General features: G+C 38.9%; 1 protein-coding gene across 1 annotated transcript in view; it reads left to right on the top strand.

Moving 5' to 3' along the window:
* Window positions 1-20521, top strand: part of adamts7 (a disintegrin-like and metallopeptidase (reprolysin type) with thrombospondin type 1 motif, 7) — a 72265-nt gene that overhangs the window by 834 nt on the left and 50910 nt on the right. The window contains exons 2-8 of the mRNA XM_065261628.1: window positions 3633-4000; window positions 4383-4560; window positions 4696-4889; window positions 9819-9902; window positions 10284-10408; window positions 10659-10808; window positions 14378-14521. Coding sequence (XP_065117700.1) covers window positions 3633-4000; window positions 4383-4560; window positions 4696-4889; window positions 9819-9902; window positions 10284-10408; window positions 10659-10808; window positions 14378-14521 — 1243 coding nt within the window. The remainder of the gene's footprint in view (window positions 1-3632; window positions 4001-4382; window positions 4561-4695; window positions 4890-9818; window positions 9903-10283; window positions 10409-10658; window positions 10809-14377; window positions 14522-20521) is intronic.

Genomic DNA, 20521 nt, shown 5'->3' with positions numbered 1-20521 from the left:
CCCCAGCCCTGTTGTTTTCAGAGGGTTTGAACATTTAACCCTGTAGGCCATGATTTGTGATGTGATGGCACATGTTTGCACTCAATGAATCCATCTAGTAATGTTGGTTCACACTTGGAGTTCAGTAATGTAACTGAATATTCATCATCCTACTGTTCCCCCCTAATCCTTTGTGTGGTTTTGAGTTATGTTTGCGCTGGTGAAGCGCACTCCCCCCACTCCATATCCCATTTCTTGGAGGAAATCCCATTGTCCCTGATGTTGTTTCCTCAGCTTCTGCAATGATGTAGCATCAACGCTGTCAAAGACTTTTGTTGTGTCTATGGGGTAATGTAAGAGTACAGAATGCAGTCCTGAGATTTGTTAGTTATTTTAGTCTTTACTCTTCCCTGTAATTGTTTCAACCCCAGGGACCCACTGTAGCAAATCCAAACAAAAATACGAGCGGTTTCTCACTAAATACGGTTAAATAAACATGAAACAAGCAAACTACTCGGAAACATGTTATTAAAATAAGAAATCATTTAGTTTTATTTAGCATTTCTTCTTTCACATTATACAGTTTTGCAGAATGTTGCAGAAGCACATAACAGTAAATCATCTGAAAATGTTTTTTTTTTGGGATTTTTTTTTTTTTTTAATGTAGCCTCCGAAAACTTTAGAGGTTTAAGAGGTGAGTTATGATCTGAGATGAATATATTACAGTTTAAGACGTCTAACTCTCTGGGAAAGCTTTTATAAAGGCCAAAGTAACTCAATGCACATTTTAGGTCAGTAAGGTGTAGCAATTTTTCCAGACTGTCTGTGAGTATCAGTGGGCTGCGCTAGCAAATGAAATATCTTCTTACCAAACTGTGAAAATTTCCCAGGAAAGTAAATTGTAGCGTGTACTTAGACTTGCATTTTTGCATTTAAATCAAGTTTACCCCTGACCAAATATGCATACGTATGTTTTTCACACCATTTATGTCATGCATAATTATCATGCATGCATAATCAATATGAATGCATGGGTCTCTCAGGGTTAAATCCATACAACAATATTTAGTTGTTTTGTTTGAACATAATGAGAGATTTGAGCTTGCTGGTATTTAATGGATTTTCTCATGCATTATTAATTTGTTCCACACGAAACAGGAGTAGCACATGCAAGTGTGTAACAGGAGTTTGGATTTGTTTCAAAATTACAGCTGTGAGCAGCTGAATTGTACATTGATGTAAAGGAACTTAAAGGTGCTGTATGAATGTAAAACTGTATTTACCTAGGCATAGATGAGTAATAGAAGCTCTGTACATGATAATGACATATTGTGAGCCACAAAAACAACTCTTTCCTCCTTCTTATGCAAAACTTGTGCATGCAAAAAACAACTGGAAAACAGGCCATTCTTAACATAACACAGACTGTGATGTTACAGTCGAGATGTACGGCCCAACAATAAATTAAGGAATAACCGGGGCGAAAGTAACGTGGGATGAAAGTAACAAAGTGATTTTCTCAGAGCCATGACTACATTTGCATTCCAAACTCTGACATCATCTTTAATACGCAACCCTTGACAGAGCTGACTATTTCGTCACCGTTTTGCGGGTGTAGGGCCAGAAAGCTGTTTTTCAACAATGATAGGTATATTCCTAAAGCGGTCATTTTTTTCTTATAACACGCTGTGTTTCTCATTGCATGTGTTCCAGTACTGATCAATCTACAGGTAATTTAGTAGCCTAGAAATCTAGACGCACCCTAGCGGCCGCAAAATATATTTGCTGCCAGGGTTTAGTCTAGGCACTCACAATACACTTAACCGGTCCAAAAACCAAAATTTGGTCAGGCCAATCACATCGTGTGTAGCGTCTGTGGGGCGGGCTTAACATGATGACGACAGAGCTGCAACGGTTCCTACTTGAAAACAGAGAATGGCTGCTGCTGCTGCTGGCGAACAGCTATCTTTTGAAGCGGCTTTGGCCGCGACTCTGGAGGACTTAGACTTATGTTTTTCTTTGAGAGAAGAGCAAATAAACCCTACTGAAGTCCTTTTTAAGCCAGAAAGATGTGTTTGGAGTTTTGCCGACTGGTTACGGTAACTACGTCACCTTCTTCGTTGCTCTGATCCGTCATAGCGCTATCCTATTGCGTGCAGAGGCATTTTGAGGGACAACCTTATATCCCGCCCCTTGCATTGAGCCGTTTGTGTGAAGAGTTGCCAGACCTTACATCTTGATGTAGGTCTGGCTAACCAGGCTAGTAATTTAGTGCTCTAATGCTGCGTTCACACCAGACGTGGTAGAGGCGTCAAGCGCAAGAAATTTCAATGTTAAGTCAATGTAAAGACGCGTTGACTAAATGCCTCATTCACGCCGCGGTAGACGCGATTCCGCCTTATTCACCCGTCTAGTTCACGAGACTGACGCGAATTGAGCGTTGTCGTGGGAAACGCGCGAGTTGAAAAAATTGAACTTTGGCGGAAAAACGCACCGCGTTAACCGATCAGGAGCTTTCTCTAGTAGTGATGTGATTACAGGAAAGGAGCGGAATTGCAGAAGCCCCTCCCGTGACGTGAATTTCCGCGTGAATGTCTCGATATATTTCACGCGCAACTAAAACGAGTAAACTCAAAATGTTCAAGCGGCAAACTAGACGCGGTAGATGCTAATTTGATGCCTCAAACGCGTCTGGTGTGAACCCACAGTAACACATCCTGAAGTTAGCCTTCTCTGAGTTTTTCAAAATAAAAGTAAATCGTGGACAAATAAAATGCATACAGGTAATACAAATTAATACATTATATCATCAATAGGGATGCATAACGATTAATCAAGATTAATCTATAGCGGAATAAAAGTTTTTGTTTGCATCATATATGTGTGTGTGAACTGTGTATAATCATTATGTATATCTAAATATGCACACACATGCATGTATAATTAAAGGAACAGTATGTAAGAAATTTATATCAATTAATCATTAAATGGCCCTGAAATGTCACTAGACATTAAGAAATAATTTTCATTTCAAATACTTATATCACTCACAACAGCGGTCTGGCCAGGATATTGTCATTTAAAAAGTGGAGTTGCAGCCCTCAACTGATGTTTATGTTGTCGTTTGGTATATTGGCCACCAGCTGTGTGATTGCAGTACCAGTTTTAGCCACACGTTTTGTGATTGCAATACCAGTTTTGGCCACAATCCTACATACTGTTCCTTTAAGATTTTTTCATTTATATATGAAGTATTTATATATAATATAAATTATACATAAATATACAAATGTATATCCACATCTTAACAATTCTTAAATATATACATGCATGTGTGTGCATTTATCTATACAAAGTTATTACACACAGTTCACACACGTGTATGATTAATCGCGATTAATCGTTATGCATCCCTAATCATCGATGAACATGATTATTAAATTCCATACATCTCTGGATGGTTAAAACATTTACCATCGTTCCACTCTTCTTCATAACGTCATTTAGTTTCACCTTTGTTATTGTGTAATAGCGACCTCTAGTGGTGAAAATCCTGCATATTGTGCCTTTAATTTTTTTTAATTGAATTTGTGTGCATGATCTTAGTGATTGTTCTTTAAAAAAATTAACATAAAACAAATCCTTTTTTCTAGATCCTCCTCTTGATGGATTTTCCAGCTATGAAGTTGTTCATCCTGTCAGAGTGGATTCAACTGGACATTTTCTGTCAAATCACGTTTCTCAGCATGCGAGTCGAATTCGGAGAAGAGAGACGGTGAAAAGCCAAGAGCGTCTGCTCCAGGTTTTCTACCATCTGCAGTATGGTGGTCAGGACCTGCACTTTAACCTCACATTGAATCCTCATCTGCTGGCACCTGGCTTCCTGACAGAGCGCAGATATGGTGGTCTTCAAGGGTCTACACTACATGGCCATGGACATTCACTATGCTATTTTTTGGGAGATGTGTTTAGCAGCACACTGAGCTGGGGTCAAGCGTCTATAAGCACCTGCAATGGACTGGTGGGTCCTAGTATGCTTATTTTAACTCTTGTCCCTGTACAGTTCCAAATATTTACCACAGGGCATCTTTACTTAGGCCTGGCTGTGTTTTGGGTCAAAATAATAAGATTTAAACTTTGTTATGGGCTATAACTGCAGTCTTATGAACTTTGTTATGATTTTTGGACTCTGTCTTTCCAGTAGGGCTGCATGATATGTGAAAAATGTGATATACGATATGCATAAGCATGTGCATTGTGTAGAATACAGATATTAACTACTTTTTTGCTTTCTGCTTTGCATTGTTAGTAATATTCATTAATGGGACACAGTGAAGCACAATTATGGGTATGCACAAGTGTTTTTAAAATGTCTGTTTGCTTTGACCTCTTGTTCTCTGTAGACTGGTCTGTTCAAGCTCTCTGAAGAGGAATTTTTCATTACCCCGTTGGAACCGGAACCAGAAGAGTCCACACCACAGGCCCATGCCATCTATAAGCGGCACACTGGCCAATCAGAACACCAGCTGGTACGACCGCTGTTTGGGGAGCACACAAGCAATGGGACCTGTGGGGTCAAAGGTCAGTTTCTGGGGTGCAGACATCAATGAGTTAAATTATTATGTTAAATCATTAAATTAAATCATTTAAGTCCAGCTGATGTCTTTCAAACAGCACATTTCAGATGTTTGGTTATATAATATTTGGCCCTCTCAGATCCTCAAGGAAGTTCAGAGCAGGTGGACAGGAGGAGAGAGCGCTGGGAAAGACGACAGCGCCACAGACGAATTAAACAGCGATCAGTAAGCACAGAGAAGTGGGTAGAGACCCTGGTAGTGGCTGATCCTAAAATGGTGGAGTACCACGGTAACAAAGGGGTCGTGAGCTACGTGCTCTCTGTGATGAATATTGTGAGTATCAGATTTTTGTGTATGTAAATATGTATTGTACATTTTGGAGTTTAACTGTTGATGTGAATGATACCTTAAGAGAAGTGTGTTGAACTTTTCTGAGCAATCTGATTCACAGTTTTTACCTAGTGGTTGAAAAACAGGCCAAAAATTCCCACAGACAGACATGGACAGACAGACACACAGACATGGATAGATAGACATGCATGGACAGACATGGACAGACATGGATAGACAGGCATGGATAGACAGACAGATAGACATGGACAGACAGACAGACATGGATATACATGGACAGACAGACAGACAGACATGGATAGATAGACAGACAGACAGACAGACAGACAGACAGACAGACAGACATGGGTAGACATGGATAGACAGACAGATAGACATGGATAGACAGAAAGATAGACATGGATAGACAGACAGATAGACATGGATAGATAGACAGATAGACATGGATGGATAGACATGGATAGATAGATAGACAGACATGGATGGACAGACATGGATAGACATACATGGATGGGTAGACAGACAGACAGACATGGATGGATAGACAGACAGACATGCATGGATGGATAGACAGACAGACATGCATGGATAGACATGTCTAGACAAACATGGATGTATGGATAGACAGACATGGATGGATAGACAGACGGACATGGACAGATAGACATTGATGGACAGACAGATAGACATGCATGGATAGACATGAATAGATAGACAGACAGATAGACATGGATAGACAGACATGGATGGACAGACAGATAGACATGGATAGACCGACATGGATGGACAGACAGACAGACAGAATGGATGGATGGACAGACAGACAGACAGACAGACATGGATGGACAGACAGATAGACATGGACAAACAGACAGACAGACAGACATGGACAAACAGACAGACAGACATGGATAGACATACATGGATGGGTAGACAGACATACATGGATGGATAGACATGCATGGATAGACATGTATAGATAGACAGACAGATAGACATGGATAGACCAACATGGATGGACAGACAGACAGACAGACAGACATGGATGGACAGACAGATAGAGATGGACAAACAGACAGACAGACAGACAGACATGGATGGATAGACATGCATGGATAGACATACATGGATGGTTAGACAGACAGATATGGATGGATAGACAGACAGATAGACATGCATGGATAGACATGGATAGATAGACAGACAGATAGACATGGATAGACAGACAGATAGACATGGATAGACAGACAGATAGACATGGATAGACAGACAGATAGACATGGATAGACAGACAGACAGACATGGATGGATGGATGGATGGACGGACGGACGGACGGACAGACAGACAGACAGACAGATAGACATGGACAAACAGACAGACATGGACAAACAAACAGACAGACATGGATGGATAGACATGGATATACATACATGGATGGGTAGACAGACAGACAAATAGACATGCATGGATAGACATGTCACGACAAACATGGATGCATAGACAGACAGACAGAGATGGATAGACAGACATGGATGGGTAGACAGACAGACAGATAGACTGACAGACATGGACAGACAGACATGGATAGGTAGACATGCATACAGACATGAATGGACAAACAGACATGGATAGACAGACAAAGAGAAAGACAGACAGACAGACATGGATAGACGGACAGAGAGAAAGAGAGAGACAGACAGACATGGATAGACAGACAAAGAGAAAGACAGGCAGACAGACAGACAGACAGACATGGATAGACAGACAGAGAGAAAGAAAGAGAGAGACAGATGGATAGATCGATAAATAGATGGAGGAAGGGACGGATAGATAGATAAATAGATAGAGGAAGGGACGGATAGATAGACAGACAGACAGACAGACAGACAGACAGATAGACAGAACCACAAAGGGACAACTAGATAGACGGACAGACAGATAGATAGGTAGACGGACGGATGGACAGACAGATAGATAGACGGATGGACAGTCAGATGGATAGACGAACCAATCATTGCAGCAGACTTTGTCATACTGACTCATGAAATCCATGATATGATTAGACTTGTCTTTGGACCAGTGTCAGTCATGTTCTTTCTCCAAGTTGAAAGTTTCCAAATCCACAAGTTTCCATTCAAGCCTGATGTTTTGTTTCACCTAATCCTTCTTTCCACTTCTAAACTTCCACCTCATTGATTCTCTTCACCTCAAATGGCTACATGCACCCTCAGGCAGCTTCTGTCAGGTTCTCCCGAGTCCAAATCAGCTGACCTCGCACTAGTCTGCTAGTTACATTTTCCAAAATATACGCTGTCTGCTTTGTCTGGCTTCTGCATTTGAGGAGCATGCCGAGGAAAAGCCCCGAGGAAAAAAGTTTTCCAGACACTTGGTTTTAAAGGGGAAACATGCCATTATCTTTAATTTCCTCTTAGACAGCTGGATCTGTAAGACTCTACTACTAACAATGCGAGTTAGCAGGGATTAAGATGAAATTCATTACACTTCATTGCTGCTGTTTCAAGTGCTGCGGAGCAGACTGAAGGACAGTATGATTTAAACTCTAGTTTTCTCCAGATAGTAAATATATCACTGACAATGTAAAAAACAGAGATTGATTGTGGAGGAGGAGAGGCGGTTAGGTAACTGAGTTGGACCGAAAGCCTGTTTAAATCAGTGTTATTTTCCAGCTGTGCATTTCATGCTTTTTATCAAATGTCAGTCTGATTTATGAAGGTCACTATCTAGTGAGGAGTAACCAAGAGTGACAGAAAACTACATTAACCTTGGAAATACACGGCTGCTTAAGATATCTTAACACCTGTTGGCTGTTTTCCATTTAGTCCATTTAGCACGAGTCTTTAGATTAAAGGGGCCATGACGTGTTTTTTTTATTAATTTATTGTACCCCCTGAGTACCAAATTTTACTTGAAAAATATACAAATGTAAGTAATTTATGACCATTTCCACACTGTTTTCATTCTCAGATTGAAGCAGTCGGTTTTGTGTGTTTCCTCTTTAAGAGCATTCGGCCTGGCTCGGTTTCCCGCCCACTTCTATGATTGACAGCCTAAATGTTGCGGCTACTACTGCAGTTTCACTACAATACAGCTCCTCAAACAGTCTTTTTAAGCACATTGGGTGTTTATTCATGTTACAGACACCCAAACAATCTCACAAGCACAATAATAAAAGTTATGACCACTTAAGGGAGCATATAAATGATTCACTAGGGAACATAGACATATCGTTCTCAGCTAGTCTCTTTTAAACAGAGAGGAGTGGGCGGAGCCAACAATAAGATGATTTGGTTTGTCTTTCTGTGGGGCAGGTCATATGAAAAATTATTTTAAATACACAATTGTGAAATTTCTAGTGTTATTACTTAAGATGTGTTTATAAAATCGGTTTAAAAATTAAACACCTTTTGTTTTGGGTGCATGGGATCTTTCATCTGTCTAATGAGATTCTGTTGGAAAAGCTCCAGGATGTTAAACTGTCTTTTATCACTGAAAGTACAAAGAGAGACTCTATACACCAGACTTATATTGTTAGGTTGTTAGTTGCTTGTTCTCACTACTAAAATCCTGAAATATTTACTCTTCAGCAAACATAACCATGGGTTTCTTGTGCATAGGTTACTTGATCACAATGATAAACAATAGCACAGTGTTTGATCAGGGTTCCCATGGGTCCTTGAAAGTTTGTGAATATGGGGGGAAAACTCAAGGCCCTGGGAAGTTTTTGAAAATATACATACATAGAAACAGGTCATTGAAAGTGCTTGAATCTATTTTATGCAAAAAAATTCATATTATTCCCTGTGTAGTGTAGGATAATATCATAAAATTCTAGACTTTTTAAGCACACGTGCTAAACTGTTCGCTTTAAATGCTTATATTTTCTGTATGCGAATGTTGATTCATACCAAAATGCTTTTTTGCATAGTTGTGTTTGACAAATGAAAATGTCTCTGGTTACGTATGTAACTGTTGTTCCCTGAGAAGGGAACGAGACGCTGCGTCTCCCTTGCCATACTTCCTGCGTCCCTGTAAAGCTGTCTTTGGCTATATTTCAGATAGCGATATACTTCATGGCTCCCGCGTCACCCTGTCTTTGTCGTTAAGTCTCACCATTGGTTGAATTTGATATACACATTCAGACGCACTTACCCCTGGAGGCGTCCCCAAAGTGTCATCGCAGTAACGCAGCGCGAGTTCCCTAGAAAGGGAACTGTAACAATATATCTTAAAAGGTAACATGATGTAACCTTGCTCTCACTTGAAATGTGTCCCCACATTTAGTCCTTTAAATTTAAACAAGGTTAACAAAGGTGTGGGAACCCTGGGTTTAACTTATTGGTTTAACATATTGGCAGATTTCTCTGTGTTTTCTTCCAGAAAGTTCAATGTAAGCTACACAGGTTTATGTGTTATTAGCGCTAATAAGACGTTAAGGCATTAGACTGGAGCTAAGAAACCTTTGAAATGTGCCATAACTGATGTGGTCAGAAGTCGACGCCCCCTCAACAAGGGAGTACAGCATCAAAGATGCCTCATCAATTCACTGAAGGACTTTGTAATGAATCCCAGCGAAACATAAAATATGCCCCATCACATCTTACACCTTTTCTCACTTCAAGGAGGACTTTGGTACGAGAGCAGAACTTTTAAGTAATAAATTTGGTGTATGCTGAATTTTTATTAGGCGTATGCGTGTAAAGGTGAAGCAAGGCCGGGTCTATGGAGGACTAGGGGGGCATTTCCCCCCCAAAATGTCCAGCCAACCATAAAAAAACATTAAAAAATGCTATCAGTCAAAATGTCTAAAATGTATTATTCCTGGATTCAAAATGAAGCTAAAGTGCATTAAAAGATGTTTTTGAAATGTTTCACATGCAAGTGTTTTACAGGTAGCGGGTCTGTTTCGGGAAGCCAGCATTGGAAATGCAATCAACATTGTGGTCGTGCGTCTCATTCTGCTTGAAAAGGATGAGGTGAAATGAAAATGATAACTCAAGCTTTGAAAATACAGAAAGTGAAATCTTGACAAATAAATATAGCATAAATGTTACATGTATCTTTGGTCCTAGTATTAAATGATGCAGTAAAACATTTTAGGCTGTGGTAAAGCAGTGTAATGTGCCTCCTTAAGTAATATATAATAAATATTTTTTTAATAGTACACTTTATTAATAACAATTATTAAACTAAATGTTGTTTATCAGTCTAAATGTTATATATAATTTACAATGTCACAGCTATTTTGTCATGCATTTTACCTTTCAATTTACCAGATACCAAAAAGATTTGATGCATTTTTTAATAACATATTTCACAGATTTTTCATTTTTTATTAATTTGTTTTTTGTCTTCAGGAGGATTTGAAGATCAGCCATCATGCAGATAACAGTCTGAACAGCTTCTGTAAATGGCAGAAGACAATTAATATGAAGGGTGATGAGCATCCAATTCACCATGACGTGGCTGTTCTGCTTACCAGGTATGTGCTATGAAATTATCATTCAATTACTTCACAATTATGCTGTCAAACAATTAATGTATGTACATTATTTGTTTTATATAAGCTTTATCAAGGTGTTGGTTGTAGAGACCCATTCTGAAATTCTGCATTACTAATTTCTTTATGTTAATAGGCTTTATGAATCAAGCAAGCATACAGATCTTTATATTTATTTATAAGGTGATTATTATTGATTTTACAACAGGTATACTATATTTCTTTGACTCAGGAAAGACATCTGTGCAGCTATTAATAAGCCATGCGAGACATTGGGTCTGTCTCATGTGGCTGGGTTGTGTCAACCTCATCGCAGCTGTAGCATCAATGAAGATACGGGCCTTCCCGTCGCGTTTACAATAGCACATGAGCTCGGCCACAAGTAAGTCTTGTAATAGACATTTAGATATCTAACTATTTAATGCAATGACCACAGACTATTTTGTGTCATGCATGCCATATTTTTGGTATATTTTTTGTTTAAAAGATATATCATCTTTTAAAAATGTAGATGCATCCGACTGTATTTATGTGTTTTTATTATTGTTGGGCATCGTATGAATATTACCAATTCTGATGTGTTAAATAAGTTAATATTTAGATAACAAACTATACCTAGCAAGCAATAGCTGTCATTAGTCGGGCTATGAGTATTCCACTTCTAACCAAAATGAACTGAAATTTGGTTACGTGTCATTTTTGCCAAAATTAAAATCATTAAATATTTGATATTCCATCATGTAAGCAAACTCAGCAGTGATTAAAAATTGTTTGGTTTCATTTATTTATTTTTTGTTTATTTTTGAGCTATTGTTAGACATCTATTAATTTTTTACTGACAGCCCAAATTTTGCATTGTTTTGGTCTAGAAGTCTACACTGTAAAAAATACTTGTTGCACTTAAATGTTTAAGTTTAAACAACTTGGGGCGGTTTCCCCGACAGGGATTACCTTAAACCAGGACTATGGCTTAGTTAAATTAGGATATTTAAGTCATTTTTAAAAGCATAATATATAAATAAACATTACTGGTGTGCATTTTCAGGCACAACACTTCACGGATATATTTTATGTCAAGTTGTTTTTGGTCAAGTCAACACTAACATTTAAGTTAATCTGGGACTAGGCTTAAGCCCTGACTGGATAAACCACCCCCTTTGAAGTTGTTTACTACTTGGAAAAATTATTTCAACTTTATAAACTTTCAACATTCAACTTTAAATTATACCATCTCTTCACACGTCACACGGTCATTTAGCTTATTTTTTGCTTTTACAAGATTTTACAATAATTTACAAGAAATAAATACACTGGAAAAAAATGATTAATTCAATTTACTTAATTTTTTTAAGGTAAGTGGTTGCAATCAATTTATTTAAGCTACATTTAAACAAAGTTTTTTTTCAAATTTTTTTGTTTAAATGTAGCTTAAATAAATTGATTGCGACCACTTACCTTAAAAAAATTGAGTAAATTGAATAAATAATTTTTTTCAGTGTAGGGCAATACACCCTTTTTTATTGTAGTAAAAGTATATTAGCCATTCTGATTGATTACAATTTGTATTTCCATAGCTTTAATTGCAAATATCATGGTTAAACATTGGTTGTTAGAGAGAGTCATGTAAATTTGTAATTCTGATGGTTTTACTACAAATACTACAGTTAAACTATGGTTACTGTAGTATAAACAGTTGTACATTTCCATGACAACTTTCTTAATCAGTTAGTAATCACACAGGCACATTCACCTGATAACGTGAATAAAAGACCTGGGCATCTTAAAATGTGCATGCAATTGATAAGAGGATATGAAATGTCATTTTACACCAAGGATCCCTGACCTTAAAGGAATAGTCTACCCTTTTGCCATACTAAACTATGTTATTTCCTCAGACGAATTAATACATATATATCTTTTTTCAATGCGTGCACTGTACAGAGCGTCGTGAATGTGTTAGCATTTAGCCTAGACCCATTCATTCCTATGGTACCAAACAGGGAAGCCACCAAACACTTCCGTGTTTTCCCTATTTAAAGACTGTTAGGGCGCACTCACATTATCCAAACCAAACCATGCCCCAGCGCGATTGTTACCCCTCCCTACTCCCCAAGGTGCACGCACTCACACTGTACTTTTTAACGTTCCGAGTCCGGGTGCGCTTTCGTCATTAAGATGCGATTGTTTTGAAAAAAGCAGGAAGTAAAGCGCTCTCTTAACACTGGAACCCACCGTAATGATAAGTCTGTGTTTTTTATTCGGAGTCGTTTGGTGCGCGATTACAGACAGCCCTCTCACATGTTATCATATTGCTTAGTTGATCTGTCAAGTGTGCAGCTCGGACATTCACGTAACCCCGCTGGGCGCATCAAAAGGTTTTTACGGAGGCAGATGAAGGTGAGTGGTCGCGCAACTGACGTCTTCACCTTTTGAATCGCGCTCAGGCGCGATTGCGCTCACACCACAGCCTTCCCAAGTGAACCGGGCTCCGGGCCACCTCTGCAACCCAGCCGCGGCGCGATAAACCAACAAAGCGATCACACTAGTCAACCAAACCAGGTTTTGGGGGTCAAACGCGCTGAACACGGTTTGGTTTGGATAGTGTCAGTGCGCCCTTACATGAGGAGTTAAACCAGTAAGTATGGTGCCACAAAATAAAACTTTTTTTTGGTACCATAAGAATGAATGGGGCTAGGCTAAATGCTAACACATTCACAACGTCCTGTACAGTGCACGCATTGAAAAAAGATAGGTATGTATTAATTCATCTAGGTTGAGGTAATAACATAGTTTAATATGGCAAAAGGGTAGACTATTCCTTTAAGGATCCTATTCCAGAATTCGAATTGATTTCGGATTCTCAACCTTGGTTTTTAAGTGAAAAAAACTTTGGAGGCTTTTCTAAACACAGTTTTTGTAAGCAAAACCTTGAAACAGGAACGTCACCACAATTTTACAAGTTTAAATTGCTCATTTTGTAGTCGAGTTCAAGGTGTTTTTGTTGAAATATGCATTAGTTCTTCAGCATTAACAGTCCACCAGCTCTCGCTTTACTACAGGCTGTCAACCTCTGAATATTTCTCTTTCATTATTCTTGGGTAGAAAGCTGAAACAGCCTCTCTTTAAAAACATGAAGAGAAAAGAGTCTCTTTGGCACCAATTACACCTTGCCAGCATCCCTCAAGTTATTTTTCAGTGAGAATTGTTTGATTCATTGTATTTTGTTTCCTTCAAGATAATTTTAAATGGTTTGTGAAACATCAATGATCACCTGAAAATTGCTTTTATGGAGCTAATGGATGTAGAGGAGAATTTTCTTCTTTACAGGAGCGTAGTATTAAACGCCGGCCGGTGTGTTAGATGCAGTATTATTATTAGCCATGCTGGTGTTTGTTTGATCTTCTGTCGCTTGCTCTGTTGTACGGACCCTTTATAAATGTTTATGGTCACACCATATGGAGATATAAACAATGACATCATAAAAACAGCAGGACTTAAAACAAGCAGCTTTATAAATCTCACTAAGAGTCTTTGGGAATTTTTTTTTCTGGGGGAAACATCTGTGCTTGTTGTATCTAGACTACAATTGCTAAGATATAATGACAGATTTCCTTTAATGTAATGCACAGTCTATGAGGCAGGATATTACTAAGGAGAGATTGTGTTGTTGTTAAAGAGCTAATTATATAAACCTGTGTGTTATATGAGCTGTAAAGTTGTTAAAGGAATTTGTCTAGCTGGTTATCTATTACAGATGTAATTTCTGTGGGTGGTGTTTACTCTACAGTATGTAAGCAGTGCTTTATGTATACACTTCATTTCTGGTATACTTGCTATATAATCTTGCTATACCTGACCTGATGTGTTAAGTCACAGATTGTACTGTGTGCTTCGTACAGTATGAATGAATCTCAATCCATGCTCGCTGACAGATCTGCTCTTATTTCATAGCTTTGGAGTGCAGCATGACGGCCATGGCAATGACTGCGAGCCGATTGGGAAAAGACCCTTTGTTATGTCTCCACAGCTTCTGTACGGCACGTCTCCACCCAGCTGGTCTCGCTGCAGCCGCAACTACATCACACGCTTCCTCGAGTGAGTCAAATACACATTAGTGTACACTTATTTGATGATTTTTGATTATAATGTCATGGAATTTTTATTGGTAGGTATATTAGAGAAATGGCATGCAATGAATTTATGGTCATGAGTAGTGTTGGGGGAATATTTTATTGTTGCATTGTAACATAAAACATAATAAAGACAATACTCGACATGCCTTAGACAGCTTGGTGCACAAGACAAGACAATTTTTTTTTTCATTTTTAAAATATTTGTTAAATTCACTTATTACATGAGACTTTAAAATGCTTGATTCTTATTGGCCAGTCGTGAAACTCCAAAGTACAGTATGTTATTCCGAGATAACAACCGCCTGAAACTAATAACACACGGTAACCTGGATGCTGCTAATTATTTTGACAGGTACTGTTTAATATTACATAAAAATGTAATATAATGTCTTTTAATAACATATATGACATTATATTTACATATAATTAAACCAAATAGTGTTCTCGTGGCATTTGACCGCCTTGTCTATCTTAAAACGGGAAGTCACCAAGTTTCCCTGGTGGAAGGTCTGCATTCATAAAAAATTAGCAAATAAAATATTTCAAATCAATATTTAATGTTCCTTACCTTACTTATGAGGTAAAAAGCCCTGTAAAAAGTGGGATGATGTACATGTAGAAGGTTGTTATCGCAGAAATAAGCCCCTTCAGTGTGAAACAAGACCCTTCGCGTTGGGTCCTTATCACGGTCGGGGCTTATTCTGCAAAAACAACCTGCTGCCTATACATTATCCCTTACATAATAATACGTATGCAGCTCACAGTGAAACCAGATTTAGCAGCTGTGTGTCTGACACCGTAGACAGTAACCTCTATGTACATATATATCTATGGTCCAATGTTGAGTGGAGGCAGGGGCTAATTTGCATATTCATATTTTCGGTATGAGCTGTGGGATTGAGTAGATGCAGGGACTTATTTGGATATTTATGGTTATGCAATAAGGCAACGGTGTAGAGTAACTGTGCGTTCACACCAGATGCGGATGAAGCGAATAAATTGCGCTATTTGCACGTAGTTGGACAGTTGAACATTTTGAGTTAACTTGCTTCATTCGCACGTGAAATTTAGACGTGAATGCGCTCAATTTGCCAGCTGTAGCTGTAGTCTCTATATATGTAAAAAAACAGATGATTTACCAACTTACCTCCTCACTTACTTTCTTCTAAGCAAGGTCCTTTTTGGCCCTGTCCCAAATGGCACACTCTGGACTTGTGGTCCTCCTCAGAGTTCACACTTTGATGACATTACGTAGTCCAGACTTTAGGGACCCTTGATGTGAGTCCACGTGGGTGCACCGGAGTCGTATTTTGGAACAGACACGAGCGTCACACCCGAAATAGGTAGAGAAGTTGCCCGTCGTCTGATTGGTCTGATTGCCCTTTCGCAAGGACTTCTGGGTTGGTTAAGTGCACGAAGCCTGCTGCAGTGCGGGCTTCGCTGAAGACCGCATCAAGGGGGCAAAGGAGGCGCTGATGAGCACACTTCAAAGCAAAAAAATTACAGATGGGACACCCTACGGACTCGAAGACTAAGCGAGAAAGCGCAATTTAAGGCCACGAGACCGAAAGTCCACACGAAGTGCACCATTTGGGACAGGGCCTTTGTTCTTGTTTCTGTACAAGCACAAAGATGTGCCGTATAGCTTGGGGTGTCCACATACAGCAACAATGAATTTGTCCTCAATTGTTGTATCGTATTTCTGCCTCCGGTAGCTACGACTACGTGTCGCGAATATCTGCCAAATTTCAGATTTTTCAGCTTGCACGTTTCACACGAATCATGCGTTACGCGAGCCCAAAACGCTCAATTTGTGCTGCGTCATTTGCATGAATCATGCCACAGGATGTCTATCGTGTCTTTGCAATGACTTAAAGGACAAGTTCGGTATTTTACACTTAAAGCCCTGTTTTCAGATTGTTTATGATGAAATAGAACGGTTTTGACTGAAATTTCGACATATGCAGCTGCCCCGAGAATTTTGTGGTGTTTGTGTTCACCTCCCACCTTTGCAATGGGTTTAATGGTGCACTGGAACAATCCTTCCAAAAATGCATTAAACTTTCGTTTACAAAGACGTGAAACTCACCGAGTGGTCAGGGGTGTTCACTGGTATGCTCACACAAAAATCGCTGCAAAAGACGCATTCCAACAGGTTTTATTGTAGTTTTGGCCAACTCCATTGACTTGTATTAGTTGTGCTGTGAGGTACGGTATTACTCCGCGCCGGGAACTTTATTTCTATTCTTGCAATTGGCAAAGGCGGATTAGCACCACCACCTGGGCTGGAGTGTCTATTATTCAAGCTCTAAGCGGAAGAATGTACGGGTGTGAGGCGTTTGGAAAAATAGGTCCACAAGTTAACAGCGAATGCTAAAACAGCTGTTGGAAAGCATCTTTTGCAGCGATTTTTGTGTGAGCATATCAGTGAACACCCCTGACCACTCTGTGAGTTTCACGTCTTTGTAAATGAAAGTTTAATGCATTTTAGGAAGAGTTGCCAGAAGGTGTGAGCGGAGCCTCAAAATTTGGTGTCTTCGTTGTTTGTAGTGCATTAAAACGTTGTTTTCAAGCCACATCCGCGATTCATTCTGAAAATGAACGGTTTGTCTAGACTGCTGTATACAAACTATGTATAACAACCACGGACATAATTACAGCGTGCAGTCGTATGTCCATGGTGTCTGCTATTTTTCCTCCTTTTTGTTTACTTCCGGGGCTCTGTTGGAATTTCGTGCATGTTGATTCTGACCAATCGAGAAGCAGTTTCGGATATACGTTCAAATACACGTGGCCAATGAGTGATGTGGATCTTATTACATGACTGAATTTTGGTTGGTCTCAACTGGTGAGGACCAGAGCAATCAGTGTGGTAAAGGAACCAAAACTGCTAAAAAAGCTACAATATATCATTTTTTGCTTTTGGTCCGGACCAAATGAACCGAACTACAGATGTGAAAACACCCTTAAGTGATAAAATTATCAACTACAAAAGGACTTTCACATTTTGTGATGGAAAAATATTTTTGTCACCGCCCTGATTTGTCGCTATTTTACAATACCTTACAATTTGTCTCTATGAATGCCTCATTTTATACTTTGAGTCATTTTTGCTCAGTTGTGGGTGGAATAACATTTGCATTAAAAAGACTGAATGCCGGTTTTGTGTAACGGCACAAATTGTAGTCTCATTTTAACACCCCATTTCTTCTGATTTTCAAGCTTAAGGGAAGTTAATAGAGTTCAATGCTTGGCCATTGGACCTTTATCTTGCATATATTTTACTCTCTCAACAAGCTGCCTCTGTCTTTCTTGACCTTTGTATGTGTGTGTTGCCACGGGTAATGTGAATGTCTGAGATTTCCCAAGAAGAAACAAGACCGTGTTGATTCTGCCGTCACAGTCACGCCAGGCCTCCATATGGAGCGCATTAGATAAAGTTTGACTGGTGCATATGGGGCGGGCTGGGGGTCGGGGTGTTTAACACAGCAGTCGGTGACGGGACGGGGCACTGATACGACATATAGGCCAGAGAGATATCCAGAATTGGGTAACTGGTTTATCTTAACAGCTTTAATAATAGGACTGCCGGTTTACTGCAGCATTACTCTTTCTGTGGTTTGGGCAGCTGAGAGTCTTCATTGTTAATGGGCTTGAGATCATGGTTTGGATAGTTGCACCCAAACCAAAAGTACAGTTAATTACCAAATTAGAGTCGCCCATGCACTGAGGGTTGCTAAAGTTTTGGAAAACAAATAGTAGGATAATGTAGGATTTGCTGACATGGGATGGTAACAGTCAGCAGTGTTTTGTGAATCAGCATTTTTGCCATGGTTAAGAAACCAACTGAGATCATTCCATTACAACATAAATGCATCTTCTTTTAAATAACATTTATTAAAATGTATATGCAATATCCAGCTGTTTTGCCTTAAGATTCATAATGTAAGTTATTTGTCATTTAGCTGAGTTTTTTTATTCTTCATGAACGATATTACTGTACTTACATTTTGCTTAAAGAAATGGTTTTACATGGATGTGACATTCAGTCTTTGACATTAATTTACTCAAGATTATATAAAACTGGGTTTTTATAGACATGCACTGCAAAAAATTATTTTCAAGAAAAAAAATTCTTAGTATTTTGTCTTGTTTTCAGTAAAAACATCTAAAAATTCCTAAATTAAGATGCTTTTTCTTGATGAGAAAAACGACCCAAGAAAATAAGTCTAGTTTTTAGACCAAAAATATCAAATTTAATTGATTTTGTTCATAAAACAAGCAAAAAAATCTTAAACATTTTTCTTAAACACTAAATTCAAGAAAAATTAAAGAAAAATTAGCTTACCCCATTGGCAGATTTTTTTGCTTGTTTTATGCACAAAATCACTTAAATTTGATATTTTTGGTCTAAAAAATAGACTTATTTTCTTTGGTCATTTTGCTCATCAAGAAAAAGCATCTTAATTTAAGAATTTTTTGATATTTTTACTGAAAACAAGACAAAAATACTAAGAAATTTTTTCTTGAAAATCATTTTTTGCAGTGTGGTCACACATTTTATTCCCAAAATGAATATATATCTATATATCTATATCCAGAAAATCCAGAAATTGGGCGGCAATGTTCTACCCAAAATTGTTAGCATTTTTCAAACATACCGTATTTTAATATGTGAGGTAAAACTTGTGATGAGCATTTGTAAGACGAATTCATTGAGAGGTTGTTGCACAAGCCTCACTGTAACACTTGTGTAAGCGTTCTAGTAGTCCAATACAATCATGATCTTTGTGTTTGGACGGTCCTGTAGTTCTTAAAACTTATTAAACTCCCAGAACTGTCCATGGATGCTTACAGGGCTACAATTTGGATGTGAATTTCTGTCTGTTGTCCCAAATTTGCACGATGGGGTCAAGGTCTGGACTTACTGTGCGTTCACACCAGATGCGGAAGAGGCGGCAAAAGCATGCTGTTCGCGTGTAGTTGGACGCTTGAACATTTTTGAGTTTACTCACTTCATTTGTGCGTGAAATTCTAGTCATTTGAGACATTCACATGTAAATTCGTGTCATGGGAGGGGCTTATATAGCTCAAATTGAATAAACTTACCAGGTTGTTCGACCTTCTCACTCACTTTATTCCAAACAAGATCCTTTTAATTCCTGTAAAGTACGAAGATGTCTCGTGTAGCGATGGTGATTGTACTGCGTTGTTGTTTTGTTTTTCTGCCTCCGCTCGCTTCCTGTAATCACGTCACTATTAGAGCAAGATCCTGATTGGTTAACGTTCAGATTGATTAAACCTAAAGATTTTTCAACTTGCACTGATCACGCGGCAATGTTCAATTCGCGCGGAACGCACCATCCACGCCGCAGGATGCCTATTCGCGTCTTTGCATTGACCTAACATGTAAATCACTCGCGCTTACAGCCTCTTCCGCGTCTGGTGTGAACGCACCATTAGGGGGCCAGTAAGGAAAATTATCTTAATTTTCTCATGATGGCCACCACTGTATCTACAAAGTCATCATCATGCTCTATAAACCATAGAATAGAGCCATCATAAGAAAATGTAGGTCATTATCTGGCAACCTCAAAGTTTGGACCTCGACCCCATAAAGCAAATTTAGGGCGAGTTGGAAAATAAATTGCACATGTACATTCAAAGGAAAGCCTTTGGCTTGAGTTGCAGAAGGCATGGGATAGCATGACTGATAAAGCTATGAGGAAATATATTGACACTATGCCATAGAGATGTGCCACTGTAATTACTGCAAATGGTGGGCATACCAAATATTAAAGCAACACTATGTAGTTTCCATGTGAAAATGACTTACAGCTCCCCCATGTGGTTGAAAAGAGCAACACTGCCTGGTATCAGACACTCTTCTGCAGGCAGGGGGAGGGGCGGGGCTGTGTTTCCTACCCTCCACCGCCACTTTCAGAGTGTGCTTGTAGCAGCT

This window comes from Paramisgurnus dabryanus, chromosome 2, assembly GCF_030506205.2.
Source record: "Paramisgurnus dabryanus chromosome 2, PD_genome_1.1, whole genome shotgun sequence".
Classification (NCBI taxonomy): domain Eukaryota; kingdom Metazoa; phylum Chordata; class Actinopteri; order Cypriniformes; family Cobitidae; genus Paramisgurnus; species Paramisgurnus dabryanus.
This window is presented reverse-complemented; position numbering and strand designations above follow the sequence as displayed.